The 16932-nt window shown below is 38.0% G+C and overlaps 1 protein-coding gene and 1 pseudogene across 1 annotated transcript; both read left to right on the forward strand.

Moving 5' to 3' along the window:
- LOC102953153 (putative olfactory receptor 8G2) lies at window positions 1-939 on the forward strand. Its single transcript, XM_007074078.2, has one exon. It carries the CDS (start codon window positions 4-6, stop codon window positions 937-939), a length of 936 nt encoding a protein of 311 aa, XP_007074140.2. The 5' UTR covers window positions 1-3.
- Window positions 940-2670: 1731 nt separating this feature from the next.
- LOC102953455 lies at window positions 2671-11369 on the forward strand (annotated as a pseudogene).
- Window positions 11370-16932: the final 5563 nt, after the last annotated feature.

The following is a 16932-nucleotide window of genomic DNA, read 5'->3' on the forward strand; positions in this document are numbered from 1 at the left end:
ATAATGGACCCTGGAAATATTTCCACAGTAACTGAGTTCATCCTCGCTGGGCTAACAGAGAAGACCGGATTCCAGCTGCCCCTTTCCTTCTTCTTCCTAGGAGTCTATGTGGTCACGGTGGTGGGGAACCTGGCCATGATCACACTGATAGGGCTCAGTGCTCACCTGCACACCCCCATGTACTATTTCCTCAGCAATTTGTCCTTCATTGATCTCTGCCATTCCACTGTCATTACCCCCAAAATGCTAGTGAACTTTGTGACTGAGAAGAACATAATTTCCTACTCAGCATGCATGACTCAGCTCTATTTCTTCCTCCTTTTTGCTATCTCAGAGTGTCACATGTTAGCTGCAATGGCTTATGACCGCTATGCTGCCATCTGCAACCCCTTGCTTTACAATGTCGTCATGTCTTCACACATCTGTTTCCGGCTCACAGTGGGAGTTTATATTTTGGGCATCGTTGGATCTACAATCCATACGGGTTTTATGATGAGGCTCCTTTTCTGCCAGCGCAATGTGATTAACCATTATTTCTGTGATCTCTTTCCACTCCTGGAGATATCCTGTTCCAGCATCTTCATCAATGAATTATTGGTCCTAGTCTTGAGTGCATTTAACATTCTGACTCCTGCCTTCACCATCCTTGCCTCCTACATCTTCATCATTGCCAGCATCCTCCGCATCCGCTCCACCGAGGGCAGGTGCAAAGCCTTCAGGACCTGCAGCTCCCACATCTCCGCTGTTGCCGTTTTCTTTGGATCTGCTGCGTTCATGTACCTGCAGCCATCATCCGTGAGCTCCATGGACCAAGGGAGAGTGTCCTCTGTGTTTTATACCACCATTGTGCCCATGCTGAACCCCCTGATCTATAGTCTGCAGAATAAGGATGTCAAATTTGCCCTGAAGAAAATTCAGGGCAGTAGAAAATGTTCATGAATAGAATCAATATCATAATGTCATATCAGAAGCAGGTCTTTCAGATTTGCTGAGATATGTAATGTGTTAGGTTTATTGTACACAGTTTTGGAAATCCAATGACACTTCCCCAAAGAACACAATTCCTAAATTCCCCTCCAGGCCACTCCTTTGAACCTTATTAAAGTGATTATGTGTGGAGAAATACAAAGAATAAAGTCAAAGACTCTGGAGTATGAAAGTAGCCTTAGTTTTATTTTAATTATAATACAACAATAAGATGACAATGAATATTTTGAAGATAATAGCAATATGTATATTATTAAGATTTTATAAAATATCAAGCAATATGCCGAACACTTTAAATGGACAACTTTGTTTACAGCATTTACTTACCAAATATTTAGTTTTCCCTGAGGAAAAGCCCTAGTATTATTCCCCTTTAAAAGAAATAGAACCTTATTTAGTTTGAGTAAATGCCCTATGTCCCAAACATAATAAGTTATTAATCCTAGGCAGTTTGGCTCCAGGACCCATGATTTTACTTAAACGGTACTTTGGCCTCAAGTAACTGTAGACAGGTCTAAGACATCCTAGAAAATTCCTGTACACAAACAGCTTCCCTAGTTCCTTATATGACAGTGCTGCTTTCCTATAGATATCTTCAATCCTATTTTCACTTTTATTTCATTTGATATAATCAGAATCTTTCAAACCTGTGTCGATCAAAGCAAAATATTGGAGACTCCTTATGGAGTCCCATTACAGAAACTAAAGTTATTATTCTTGATAGCAATAATTTGTATAGTAGCTCAACCGACACTGCGTTGTCTTTATACCAGTGACCATGCAGCTATTTATGAAGTAACTGCTACAAAAGCTAAAAATCTTGCTAAGTTGTATCATTTTCATGTGGTTATGCTCTTTCCCCCATAATTTACAAACAATTGCTATGTCATGTCAATTTTATCTTTAAAACATATTTCCCTTCATATTTTGCTTTTCTGCTTCTGGACATTTAAAATCTTGTAACTGAGGACTTGTTTGATAATTCTGAATATTCAACTGTTCTCTCTCTCTTCTCAGTTCAAACCTGCCACCTCATCATTGTCAGATCAATGTTCCTAGGAGAGTATGCTGTTTTATTCACCTGATATGAAAGTTGCAGTGTTTACATATAGTTTCCAAAGACAGAAAAAAAAAATCTTACCACTCTTGTATTCCATTAACCATTCATTCGTTGATATCAAATGTTCATATGAGAAAGCCCTCATATTTTTATTTGACTTAATTTTCATCGGTCCAAAAATGGATAAGAAAAATGGTTACAATTGCAACTCTTAGGTGTGATTCCTAGTCCAATGCTCTGTCCAACAGACACAAAAACACTCACACAGGACAAACAAAAAGAGACCTGGTGGGTAGACCCTTGAATTACTGGGGCTTAAGTTCTTATATGAGATGCAGACTCAGTGAAGGGTAATGGCAACATCAAGAAAGAGGAAGAAAGCATCTGCAGACCCAGAAAATCATGTCATATTTTGAGTAATATGGAAAAGCTACAAAAGAGAAAAGTAGACAGAGGACAGTTCATGAATCACCTCTGGATCACTGTCAGACATCACTCATTTTAGTGAAGGGAGGTGCTGAATATTTTTTAGGCAGGGGAGTGAAAAAAGTAGTTTCACATGTTAGTAGTATCACACTTATGCTGGTTGGAAGATAATGGAAAGACAACAAGGCTGAATCAAGATGGGTCAGCAGCCATTTGATTGTTCTAAGCAGGACACTTCATGCAGTGACAGTGGAGCCAGAAAGGAAGGAGAGTGTCAAGGGATTTTTGAAAAGTGGATTGTTCAGACATGGCTGAACCGAGGTGAGTTGAAGGTACAGGAAATTGTTGAGGATGGATGCAAATTTCTAGTTTGGATTACTAAATAGGATGATGAAAGACAAATATCATATGATTTCACTCATATGTGGAATTTAAGAAACACAACAGATGAATATAGGGGACGGGAGGGAAAGATAAGAAAAAAACGGAGAAGGAGGCAAATCATAAGAGACTTCTTCAAAACAGAGAAGAAACTGGGGGTTGCAGGAGGGTAGGTAAGGGGGAATGGGCTAAATGGGTGATGGGCATTAAGGAGGGCATTTCTTGGGATGAGCACTGGGTGTTGTATGTAAGTGATGAACCACTGGGTTCTACTCCTGAAACCAATACGACACTCTATGTTAACTAACTTGAAAAAAATAAAATAAAATAATAAAATAAAATAAAATAAAATAAAATAATGAATGAATGAATGAATACATAAATGAAGGACAATGATGGTAGAACTCTCAAGATGGGGCTCTAGGTAACATTTCACAGCAAAGCAATTGGGTTACATAAGTCTGTAAAATTCAACTCTCCCTCTCTATTTCTCTCTGTCAGTTTCTCTATCTATGTATATGTAAAAATGGACACATGCACACACACATATTTTTAAATTTCCGGAATCACTACATATATCCTGACAGAATGGAAACCGTGGCTTTGCGAATTTCAGTACCTTTCATTATTGTATAATCATTTATGGAAATGGTTCTTTAAACCCTTCCCACTCCTGTCTTCACCTCCAACTCTCTTCCCACTTCGTTAACTCAGCACACTGAGGAAAAGGCAGCTCTAGTCTGCTCACCTGTAGAGTGGCATTCCAGACATATAGTTTCTTCTAAAAATGTCCCAGAATCCTGTGGCCACCGCTATTCCAAAGCTAAAAGAAGCTTTGGGATGTGTGGGAATGTAAAACCTTGCTTGAAACTGAAAGGATCATAGATAGTGAAAGGGATTCAAAACAAGAGATCCTCTGATGCCTCGTTCCTGAGGTTGCTCCACCCACAGACCAGTGGCATGGGCAAAAGCTGAGAGTATGTTAAAACGCAGTATCTCAAGCCCTACACTGGCCTTATTAAATCAACAATCTGCTTTTGAACGACAAGATTCCCTCGTTATACCTGCGCACATTAAAGTTTAGGGGTTTTAGAAAATATTATCATCAGACCACAGATACTAAGATTTTGATTTAATTGATATGGGGTACAATCTAGATATAGAGATTTTTAAAAACACCCTTGATTATTTTAAATGTGCCTCCATAAGTGAGAAACACTAATATAACCCAAAACTAATATAAAATTAAACTCCTTTGAAGATTGAACTTAATGCATTTAATGCTATTTTATAAGAGCTCCCCTGATATGAGTGTCCAATTTACCTTAAATCATACTGCACTCAATGTGCTTCCAATTATCCCAGCTTAGGGGGAAAAAGCAAAAATATGTAAGGAAGAGGAATTAATATGGAACACTGGTGGCTATAATAAAATATTTTCTTTAAATATACAATTTAGCAAGTGGAATTATTTTCAGTGAGGACCTCAAGAAAAGCAAACATTACACGAGAATTCTGAATTCTTACCCTGTAACCCTATCCAATTATGTATAGATCTGACTTTGAATCAAGTAAGTATATTACCTACTTATGCATAAAATAAACATATTTTATAAAAGAAAAGTGGTTCAATCAATTATTTAAAAATTCTGGCCCTATTGGGGCACGTGGGTGGCTCAGTTGGTTAAGTGTCTAACTTCACTCAGGTCATGATCTCACAGCTCGTGAGTCTGAGCCCCACACTGGGCTTCGTGCCGCTGGTAAGGAGCCTGCTTGGGATTCTCGCTCTCTCCTCCCTCTCTGCCCCTTCTCAACTCATGCTTTCTCTCTCTCTCAAAATAGATAAATCAACTTAAAAAAAATTCTGGCCCTCTTAAAAGAAAGATACCCTGCCAGGATGTGCCCTGATCCTCTTAAACCTGCTATTCACTGTATGGACTGTGAACCAAACCCACTGGCTAGGAGCTTGTAAGAAATGCAGAATCTCAAACCCCATTCAGACCTGCTGGACCAGAACCTGCATTAAAAAAAAAAAATTCAGGTGATCCCGTGAAAAATCCTTATCACTAATTGATAAATCCAAAATTGACAAAGAATCCCTAGAATGGACATCTAGAAGGAAAAAGTTAGACACCTGGGAAATGCTAACAGCAATTGCTTCTTTTCTCAAAGTCTTGTTCCTTGAGACACGGAAATCCTCAAGAGTATTTGTCTCCTTGTTGTTTGGTGCCTGGCATGCCTGAATCCAGGACCAACCTTCAGAGCGCACTGGTCAGAACGGCTCAGGGGGCTGAGAAGCAGAGGAGTTTGCTACCCTGAAGCTGGAGAAATGCAGACTGAAGACCTACAATTGGAGACACTGATCTGTGACCTCAAAGATTATGATTCACTAATTCTGGCGTTAGAATAAGAAGTCTGTAATACAAATCTCTCCAGATGAGAGCATTTGGACTGTTGACAAATTAAAAGTTTTGAGAATATTTCTAAAGGTCTAGAAACCATTACGAAAAGAATTTTTATCAGTATCAAATAGGCGGATGGAAAGGAGGCAGTGGCAATAACAAGTAAAGCAACTGCATATGTAATATAATAGTTGAGATAACATTCAAAATTGGCAATCTAAAAATAGCGGGATGTATGAATTATTTAGAGCTGTGGAGGTAATCTTGGGGAGAAGAAATGGAAAGAGAAACTGTTTATCAGAGCTCCTCTACCGAGATTAAATTGTCCCTGGAGTAATGAGTGTAGGGAAGATGTTTCGGGAAGTTCTGATTCTCATTTGATCATGTTTATATTTCTACAGTCATAAGCTTTATAAATACGGTAGTCTCCCTAGGTGAGTCTGATGACCAAACAGGTGGAGAAATCCTGAATTAGTCAACACTCAAATATGCTCTATATCTGATCGTAAAGCAATAGCTCACAGAACTCTGTCTTACAAGCATATCATGCTTCTTGCCTGTATGAGATGATGAACGGTTCTGTGTCATGTCTACCTTGAGCAACTGAAATGTTGGCCTTGATGTAAAATTTCTGTGAGGTGAGACAGGCTGGATTGTAGAAAGAAAGGTGTTTTCTGATCCTACACGTAGATTTTAAATGGACACAGATTCTAGGAGAAAGGGGTATAGACCATGAAGGACAGTCCACTAAAATATCTACCTTGAGCTTCTAGACTCCAGTATTGTGACCTCTTGAGAATCATACTTTCCAGGATAGATCTGGTAGCTGAGCTGGTATTTTCCATGAATCCTGAGAGAACCCCAGATACAACCAAAGGATCCCATCCGTACTTTTCCATTTTGCCTTAAGATCTTGCTTCTTTGAGTTTAAATGTTATATCCAGGGCCCATTTGGTGGCAAGAATAACCAGAGAATAGCTGGGTCCGGAAGGAAGCAGACCTTCCTAATTGAAGAGTCTCTTAGGAATTCACAACAGGAAAATGGAAAGTCCATTGTGTCTTGTTTTATGCAAGTTTCAAAATGGTCAAATGTTGAAATTCTGGGGAGACATATGGATTGTCTCAGGGACAATGTATCTACACTGTTACTCAACAAATCTCTTTTAATTGTAGAGGAAAATAAGTCATCTTCTCCCTTGTTAGGCATGTTAGGAATTTCTCATGGGGTTATGGCAATATCTAGTAGATGCTTCTATATTCAGCCCCCAAGTTGAAATATTCCAAGTAATACCATTCTATGAGCACATTATGATATCTAAATACAGTTAGTAGAGGTCAATGAACACAAAAACTTTCAAATCTTACATACAAAAGTGTTTTCCCTGATTTTCTATTTATCCCTTGTTGGAAATAAGTTCAGAAAATTCCTTTAGAGTATGTTTTAAAAGTTACATGAATTCTTGATCTTTTAAATAGCTTGGCATGATATTCACTCAAGCTCTAACAAAATCTAATACTTCCTCGTTTTCAATCCATAATTTAACAAGAACAATGATTCCCACCTTTGTGACACTATCAAACACTTGAGAACCAATGGGGAAAAGGGAAATTCTGAGTGTTTCTTTTCCCAAAGGTTGATACCCATAGGATGAGATTCTAGTGGGAGCCCATTATCATTCCTTGTTCCTAATCAGACTCTTGGCATCACTGCCCAATGTATAAAATCATCATACCATCTCAACCAACCTTTGCAGAAGGCCATCAGCTTCATTACAGATCAGGATCAGTGACCCCAAATTATTGCCATGAAGACTTTTAGTCCAAGGCCCCCTCAGCACCAAGGTGTCCTGCCAGGTTAGTACTCAGAACTATCTACCAGCATCATCAGATCATTTTTCCCTTCAGAAGAATGGAGGAGAGAATTATACATGGCTGCAGTTCTGGGGGGCAAGAGGGGTATGTCTGAGTATGTCCCAGTCCTTGACTTTAAAAGTTTTAGAGTCCTCTACTCTAGCGTCCTCCCAGTGCACTCATTCTTTATTTCTACCTGTTATTACTCTAATATTCACATTATCAGGTGAACAAAAAGGTAGACTTATCATCTCCTTGTCCCCTACTGAATAGAATTATGGCGAACACTTCTTTTTATTCACACCAGGCAGTGTGAAGACTTTGTTCACTTATATTGAGTCTATGTTGGGTTATGTCTAACATCCTTTTAACACTTTTATTAAAAACACGTATTTACTGATATTTGCTGTATGTGGCAAGTACTATGTTGCATTTATAGCTTAGTTGAAAAGAACCAGTACATAACTCATAATAATTAATGCAGAATTATATACATGCTAAATGTAAACATAAGAAACATCTTCGTGAACATGCAGAAAATGGTCTTATTAATTGGAGCTTTCACTATGAAAGCCCTTAACTAAAGGGCCCTAACTATTAAATAGATTTCACAGGGCACAGGGAATAAATGAAAAAAGTAAAAAGCTAAAAGAATATGATGAGAGCCAACAAAATGCTCTTTGTGAAATGGTTAAATCATGTAATACTTGCCGGGAAATGAAAAAGAAAAATTTTCTTTTTGTTACCAGATGATATAAATCTTTGAATGACAAGGAAATTAGTTTGGACTTTATGTGAAGACTATGAAAAAGAATGATGATAGGAAGTTAGTATTCAGTGCAAAATATCAACTCTCTTTATTTTGTATGTGTCAGTGTAGGAAGGAGGGACAAGAAGATGTGCTAAGGAAAAAAAATGAACTCTGGCCATCAATAAGGAAAGAAAATGCTGGTCATATAAAATATAAAACAGAGCAAATTCAGAAGATTAAAATTAAATTAACATTGACATTATTAAGTTCTTACCAAGAACCATGAACTGTGCTTAGCACCTTGTGGGCATCGTTTAATTTAGTTTTCATTGGAGACAGATGATAGCATTTTTTGTTTTTCAGAGGTCTGGAGATTGGATGTAATTATCCCAAGGTTGCACAGCAAGTATGGGGTTGAGTTGAGATTTCAATGCATTCTGGTCTAACTTAATTATCAAGACCCGCTAGAATTAGCGAATCATGAACCAGTGAAACTGGATGAGGTGATAAGGATGATTTAATCCCATCACCCATTAGGTGCTTGTGTCCTTGAACAATATCAGCTTGGAAAATGGTTATTCAGGCTGTGCTCAAACATTTCTGACTGTAAGATCAAGGATCTTTCTGAGACTGTTCATCTTTGTTGTGAAACCAAAGATTTCTCTCCAGAGTTTCAAGCAGTTAGCTTTATTTCACTCTCTTGGAGACATAGGCAATGAGTACAGTACTCCTTCTCCTTCTCCTTCTCCTTCTCCTTCTCCTTCTCCTTCTCCTTCTTCTTCTATTTTTTTAAGGTGGGGAGGGGTAGAGGGAGGGAGAGATTTCAAGCAGGCTCCATGTCCAGCCCAGACCATGAGCTGAGGACCTGAGCCAAAGTCAAGAGTTGGATGCTTAACTGACTGAGCCACCCAGGTACCTTTCCAGTACTTCTTAAATAAAGCAATTTGTTGAACAGTGACACATTGAACAGATGACACTGTTGAACATGTCATGTTGTCACGTGCCACATGAATTTTTGCTTTGCCAGCAAAATATCTTTGGTTATTTGCCCACTCTTAAAATGACAAATTTCTAGGTCATGTTTTCTGAAGTTGTCCAATTTTTCTATATCACATAAAGTATTTGACCCTAACCTAAAAACACTAATCTAACAATTGCTTGAATATTAAGAATATGAATTTGCATTTTTCTAGAATGTACTCATTTTCTTTCCAAGTCAAAACTCAAGGTACATTGGTCTTTAAAAAAAAAACAAAAACAACACATCACACTGTAGATTGGCATTGAACATAACCTACAAGTTCTAATTGTATTTGTGTGTGTGCACTAGTGATCCATATCTTCACTGTCTTGGAACTCTGTAAAAACCACACACAAAATACAGGATTATAAAACAAGACCAGGAGAGTAACACCTACAGTTTGTCTTCAAAATCCCTTCTCATATTTTGAGAATATAAATCATTTTCTGACCTCCACCACTTCAAGCAGGAAATCCAAGTTGCTTAGACCAATCATATGCACCCCTGGTCATATTGGTGGACAACAAGACCCACATTTAAGCCATTATATGATAGCCTGGGATCAACCAGTTAGAATGAGGGAGAATGGCTCTTTGTTCTGGGAAAAGCTGTTGAGATATAAGCCTGATGTCTGCCAAGCAGTAATGTTTCTGCGCTTGGGGTGATCGGCCTGAGGAATGAGAGCTGGTGCATATAAAGCAGAGATTCTCCAGTGGAAAGATATCAGTAATTGACCATCCTTCAGCTATTTTGAGATGAGTTACAGTAAGGAAAAAAGCTCAGACTAACATAATTACTTTTTGTGGACTTATGAATCCTATGTTTATTCATTATAGAAAGCACATGCTACTATTATTTATTCTGAATAAATCAAAACTGTTTGTCATTTGACTAGCATGATATTAATATATACATATAGAACATGGGAGGAAGAAAGAGGCCACACAAATAACAGTAGTAATGTCCCTTCTGGCTGACTTTAAAAGTCTGGAAATTGGTGCTTTCTCTTAAAAAGTTATGAGATATCTTTTTTTTTAAGTTTATTTTTTCATTTTGAGAGAAGGAGAGAGAGCTGCAGGAGCAGAGAGAGAGAGAGAGAGAGACAGGGAGAGACAGAGAGAATCCCAAGCAGACTCCAAACTCTCAGTGCAGAGTCTGATGCAGGGCTCAAACCCACGAACTGTGAGATCATGACCTGAGTCGAAATCAAGAGTCAGATGCTTAACTGACAGAACCACTCAGGTGCCGCAAAAAGGTTATGAAATTTCTAATTTATGAGGTTCTTGAAGTCTGTAATTACTTCTCCAGTTCAACCAGAATCACTGATTGATCAGCAGGAAAGGCTCAATAGATCCCTGAATTGTGAATCTCTTCTGATCAGGAATAATGATCTTCATGGAATTATTCTTCTCTTCACATATACTCACACAAACATATATGTGTACACACAAATACACATACAGAGGAATATTCATTTTTTTCTCTTTTAGAATCAGAACCTGCTGCAAAGATAAGGGACTCTGGAAATCATTCCACAGTGACTGAGTTCATCCTTGCTGGACTAACAGAGAAACCACAACTTCAGCTGCCTCTTCTCATCCTCTTCCTAGGAGTCTATGTGGTCACGGTGGTGGGGAACCTGGCCATGATCACACTGATAGGGCTCAGTGCTCACCTGCACACCCCCATGTACTATTTCCTCAGCAATTTGTCCTTCATTGATCTCTGCCATTCCACTGTCATTACCCCCAAAATGCTAGTGAACTTTGTGACTGAGAAGAACATAATTTCCTACTCAGCATGCATGACTCAGCTCTACTTCTTCCTCCTTTTTGGTATTGCAGAGTGTCACATGTTAGCTGCAATGGCTTATGACCGCTATGCTGCCATCTGCAACCCCTTGCTTTACAATGTTGTCATGTCTTCACACATCTGTTTCCGGCTCACAGTGGGAGTTTATATTTTGGGCATCGTTGGATCTACAATCCATACGCTGTTTATGATGAGGCTCCTTGTGATGCCTCATCATAAGCGCAATGTGATTAACCATTATTTCTGTGATCTCGCAATGTGATTAACCATTATTTCTGTGATCTCGTTCCACTCCTGGAGATATCCTGTTCCAGCATCTTCATCAATGAGTTATTGGTCCTAGTCTTGAGTGCATTTAACATTCTGACTCCTGCCTTCACCATCCTTGCCTCCTACATCTTCATCATTGCCAGCATCCTCCGCATCCGCTCCACCGAGGGCAGGTGCAAAGCCTTCAGGACCTGCAGCTCCCACATCTCCGCTGTTGCCGTTTTCTTTGGATCCGCTGCGTTCATGTACCTGCAGCCATCATCCGTGAGCTCCATGGACCAAGGGAAAGTGTCCTCTGTGTTTTATACCACCATTGTGCCCATGCTGAACCCCTTGATCTATAGTCTACGGAATAAGGATGTCAAATTTGCCCTGAAGAAAATTCAGGGCAGTAGAAAATGTTCATGAATAGAATCAATATCATAATGTCATATCAGAAGCAGGTCTTTCAGATTTGCTGAGATATGTAACGTGTTAGGTTTATTGTTCAAATTTTTGGAAATCCAATGACACTTCCCCAAAGAACACAATTCCTAAATTCCCCTCTAGGCCACTCCTGTAAACCTTATTACAGTATTTATGTGTGGAGAAATACTAAGAATGAAATCAAAGACTCTTGAGTATGAAAGGAGCCTCAGGTTTATGTTTAATAATAACATACACAACAATAATAACGATGATGATGATGATGAAGATAATAATTATAACATATGTTATGATATCCTATGAAATTTGAAGTACTGTGTCAAGCATTTTAAGTAAATAACTTTATTTAATATTTATTCTGTCACAGAATGTGCTATTTTCCTTTGAAAGATGAGGATATAGAACCTTATTTGGTTTGTAGGTGCCCTGGTCCCAAACATAATAACGATCTTTCTACAAAATTGACTCCATGGCCCACAATTTTATTCAAAGTGGCCCCGGATGATGGTGGATAGGTCTGAGACATCCTTGAGAATTTCTTTCTACACATATATCATCTCCAGTTCCCTATGTGACTGATGCTTTCCTATAAATAATTTCAATGCGAACTGCACTTTTATTTCATATGATACAAAGAAAATAATAAAAATCTTTCAAACCTGTACAGATAAAAGCCAAAACAGAGCAAACACGGAGACTCATTGTGGAATCTCTTTACAGAGTTTCACGTTATTATACTTGAAAACAAGCGGTTTTGTCCTGCTCAGTTGTATCATTTTCTTGTGGTTCATGTTCTTTTCCCCAATAATTTAGAAAGAGTTGCCGTTTCATGACAATTGTCTCTTTGAGACAACTCTTCTTTCCTTTCATATTTTGTTCTTCTGTTTTTGGGCATTTAAGATCTTGTAACGATACATTTACATAATAGTCTAAACTGTTGTCTTTTGTCTCTTCCTGGGTCACACCATCCACATCATTATTGTCAGATCAATGTCCTTAGGATAATGTGCTGTTATTAACCTGATATAAAAAGTTTCAGTATTTACACATAGTTTCCAAATATAGGACACAAATAAATATCTTACCACTCTTGTACGTATTATGTATCCACTCACTGATTGCAAACATTTATTTTCAAAAAGCCGTCATATTTACTATTTGACTTAATTTTCATCAGTTGTATGAAGCAAGGGAAAAAGGCTACAAGTGCACCACACACATTAGGTGTGATTCCTAGTCCAGTGTTCTGTCCAACAGACACAGAAAGACTCACATAGGACAAACAAAAAGAGTCCTGGTAGGTAGACCTTTGAATTACCTGGGCTTAAGCTTCTATATGAAATACAGACCATGTGAAAGGTAATGGTCTCATCACTAAGAAGGGAAAAGCCTCTGCAGACCCAGAAAATCATGTTACATTTGGGGTGATGTGGCAAAGCTATGAAAAGAGAAAAGTTACAGAGGACAGTTCATGAATCACCTCTGGGTCACTGTCAGACATATCTCCTTATTTTAGTGAAGGGAGGTGCTACACGTTTTTTAACCAGGGAAGTGAAACAATTAGCTTAGCATGTTAGTAGTATCACACTTACGCTGGTTGGAAGATAATGGAAAGACAACAAGGCTGAATCAAGACCGGTCAGCAGCCATTTGATTGTTCTAAACAGGACACTTCATGCAGTGACATTGGAGCTAGAAAGGAAGGAAAGTCTCAAGAGATTTTTGAAAAGTGGATTGTTCAGACATGGCTGAACCGAGGTGAGTTGAAGGCACAGGAAACTGTGAGAATGGATACAAATTTCTAATTTGGATTACTAAATGGAAGGGTGACGATTGTTTAACTCTCAAGATTAAGCTCACTAAACCTAAGTAACAATTCATAGCGATGCAACTGGGACACATAAGTCCTGATAACATTCAAATTTCTGTCTCCTTGTTTCTCTTTCTATATTCTCTCCTGAATCTGTACATATACACTGACAGAATGAACACTATAGCTACTATGAATTTAATAATTTTCATTATTGTACAATCACTTATGGAAAGGTCTGTTCCTACCCTTCCCTTTTCTGACTTTAACCAAGTTCCAACTCCTTACCCACTTCTTTCGTTCAGGACACATCTTAGTCTGTTCACTTGTAAAGTGGCTTTCCCGACACATAGTGTTCTTCCATAAACATTCCAGAATCCTGCAGCCGCTGCTATTCCAAAGCTAAAAAGAAGCTTTGTAATGCATGGACATGTGGGACTTTGCTTGAATCTGAAAGAATTATACTGGAAGGGATTCAAACAAGAGATCATCTAACATCTTGTTTCTCAAGGTGATCCATAGACCAACAGCATTGGAATAGCCTGAGAATTTGTTAAAAATTCACAATCTCTAGCCATACACTAGATTTACTAATTCAGAATCTGCATTTGAATGAGATCCCTGGATTATGCTCATGCACACTAAATTTTGAGAAGCTTTTTAACAAATATTGATATCTGACCTTGGACTTTAAAATTTTGATTTAATTGATATAGAATACACCCTTGGTATTGAGATTAATAAAACTTTTTTTTGATGTTTTAAAATGTGCATCTAAAATTCTAAAATTGAGAAACAGTAAGATGAAACCAACCTTAAACTTCTTTAAAGAGAATTGAACCTGATATATTTAACCATATTTTATAAGAGTTCCCCTGATGTGAGCATCCAATTTACCTTGATTCAGATTGGAATGCTTTCAAATATTCCTGTTAATGAAAAAAAAGTCTGAAAATATATAATAAAGGAAAGGAATATGAAACATAGATGCCTGATAATAAAATACAGTAAAACCTTGGTTTGAGAACATAATTCGTTTCAGAAACGTACTTTTAATCCAAAGTGCTTGTATATCAAAGCGAATTTCAAGAACCATGGGCTCAGTTGTGATCACGTGACATTCGACCGCATGTACTACTTGTATTGCAAGACATGGATAATTTATCAAGTTAAAATTTTTTAGAAATGTTTGCTCATCTTGCGGAACACTCACAGAACAAGTTACTCGCAATCCAAGGTTTTACTGTACTGTCTTTAAATACACAATTTAGCAAATGGAATTATTGGTAACAAGGACCTCAAAAAGGCAAATATTATATCAATATTCGGAGTTCTTGTCCCATAACTTCAAAATTCAATTATACACAGATTTTACTTTTGAATCAAGTAAGTATATTACCTACTTATGCATAAAATAAATTACACATATTTTGTGTGAGGAAATAGATGGTTTCATCCATTATTTTAAAATTAGTAACCCTATTCCACATAAGACACCTTGGCAGGATATGCCCTGACCCTCTAAAACCTGCTATTCACAGTGTGGACTGTGAACCAAAAGCACTGGCTAAGAGTTTGTAAGAAATGCATAATCTGATCCTGCTGGATCACTCTCTGCATTAAGAAAAAAAATCCTAAGGTGCTCCTGTGAGCAAATCTTTATCACTAACTGGTAAATTCAGAATTGAAAAAGAATCTCTCTAGAAGGAAAAAATTACACAACTGGGAATGCCAACTGCAATTGCTTCTTTTCTCAAGAGCTGCTTGCCTGAGACAAGGAAATCCTCAAGAGTATTTGTCCCCACGTTATTTGGTGTCTGGCATGCCTAAATCCAGGACCAATTTTCAGAGAGCAGCGATCAGAAGTGATCAGGGAACTGTGAAGGTAAGGGGTTTGCTACTCTGAAGCTGGAGAAACACAAACTGGAGACCTACAATTGGAGACGCTGGCCTGTGTCACAGACCTGCTCAAAAAGTGGCTCAGGGACCACTGGCTGTGCCTGCCGTCTTGGGACTAAAGATAGTGGAGTGTTGCGTCCCCAGTACCAGCATGAGTGTTTTCTGCTCTGAGAGCATGTAGAAATACAATTTGGCATTGAGGTTTCTAGGAAGAAGAGAGGTGACTGTGCTCATCTTACCTTTGTGATTTGAGATGGTTAAGTCTGGAAGTAATTACCTTGGAATTCAGGCAAATATTCCTCAACACATTTATTGATTGATTGATCTATAAAATACTTCTGGCAATTCTCCTTAATGTCCCAAACATTGTGCTACACACTTGGGACACAGAGGAGAAGAGGTCTGGTTTGGTCCATCATCTGACTTCTAGGGTAGTTCAAGTCTGAAAATGTGCTGTTTAGAAATGACAGTTTTCTGAGAATGCAGTTGAAAGGTCTGATCAATTACAAGGAATTGGATAATGTTTCAAAAGTTTCTTCAATTTAAATGAGATTTGAAAAGGAAAATGATATTTAACAGACAACAGAGAGACAAAGAATTGGTAAAGCCATTTCATGTGAAAAAATAACAAATAAAAAAAGGTAGACAGTTGAGAAAACATGCCATAGTCCAGGAGCTGACAGAAGCCAAATGTTTTGTGGTGGAGGAAGACGATACAAAAACTAAGGGTGGAGAAGGGCAAGAGTGTGGATTTTTGTACTTAATCCTAAATTCAATTAAGGAAATCTTTTCTCCAGTGTCCCTGAATGGGGATTATCAACTGGTTTATGGTTGAGTGTATTTTATCACTAACAATAAATAGCTCATTCCATTTCTAATAAATGTTAGAATATTTTTCCTTACATTAGTTAAAGGGTATATATATTCATGAATGTTTCCAGCACATACACACAATGAACTCTTTTCCTGTTTGATAGTGCAAATTATCCCATTACATTCAAATATTTTCCAAACTCTTGATACTTCTGCATGCTTTCTATAGTGTCAGTGCCCCTCCTCCTCAAAAAAAATCCATAACTAATACAGAACTATGGATATAAATGGATATAAGAGGAGCACAGTGCTCCCTAGCCTCATGGCACACCTGGAATATTTAATATTGATGTGGCATAATGGGGTAAGGGGATGAGATAGTTTGTGGCTGTTGGTGACCAGCTAAGAGGCTCTGTATGTCCTAAGCTGCCCCCACTATCCTGAGGGCTAAAAAACAATACTTCACCATTGTGATCATTTCATGATATTCCAATTCTTCAGCGCTTGAGTTGGGGGGAAGCTATATTATCGATCTTATGTGGATTATTCATCATCATAGTCTAGCATTTTTATAAATGAAATCAAAATCTCCCATTGCCATTTCTTTCACCCACTATTCTATGGGCTTTACTGATTTAATAAGGAATATGCTTATTTTATGTTTTCATAAGAATTACGTTCAAACCGCATACTGTGTACTGGAAGAATTTTTTTTAACTTACGTTAGAAGTTAACAATTATTTTCTCCACCGAGTTCTAACTTGTTTGCTTTAACTATTTTCTTTTTTTTTAATATGAAATTTACTGCCAAATTGGTTTCCATACAACACCCAGTGTTCATCCCAACAGGTGCCCTCCTCAATGCCCATCACCCACTTTCCCCTCCCTCCCACCCCCCCCCCCCATTAACCCTCAGTTTATTCTCAGTTTTTAAGAGTCTCTTATGGTTTGTCTCTTCCCCTCTCTGTAACTTTTTTTCCCCTTCCCCTCCCCCATGGTCTTCTGTTAAGTTTCTCAGGAACC

This window comes from Panthera tigris, chromosome D1 (genome assembly GCF_018350195.1).
Source record: "Panthera tigris isolate Pti1 chromosome D1, P.tigris_Pti1_mat1.1, whole genome shotgun sequence".
Classification (NCBI taxonomy): Eukaryota; Metazoa; Chordata; class Mammalia; order Carnivora; family Felidae; genus Panthera; species Panthera tigris.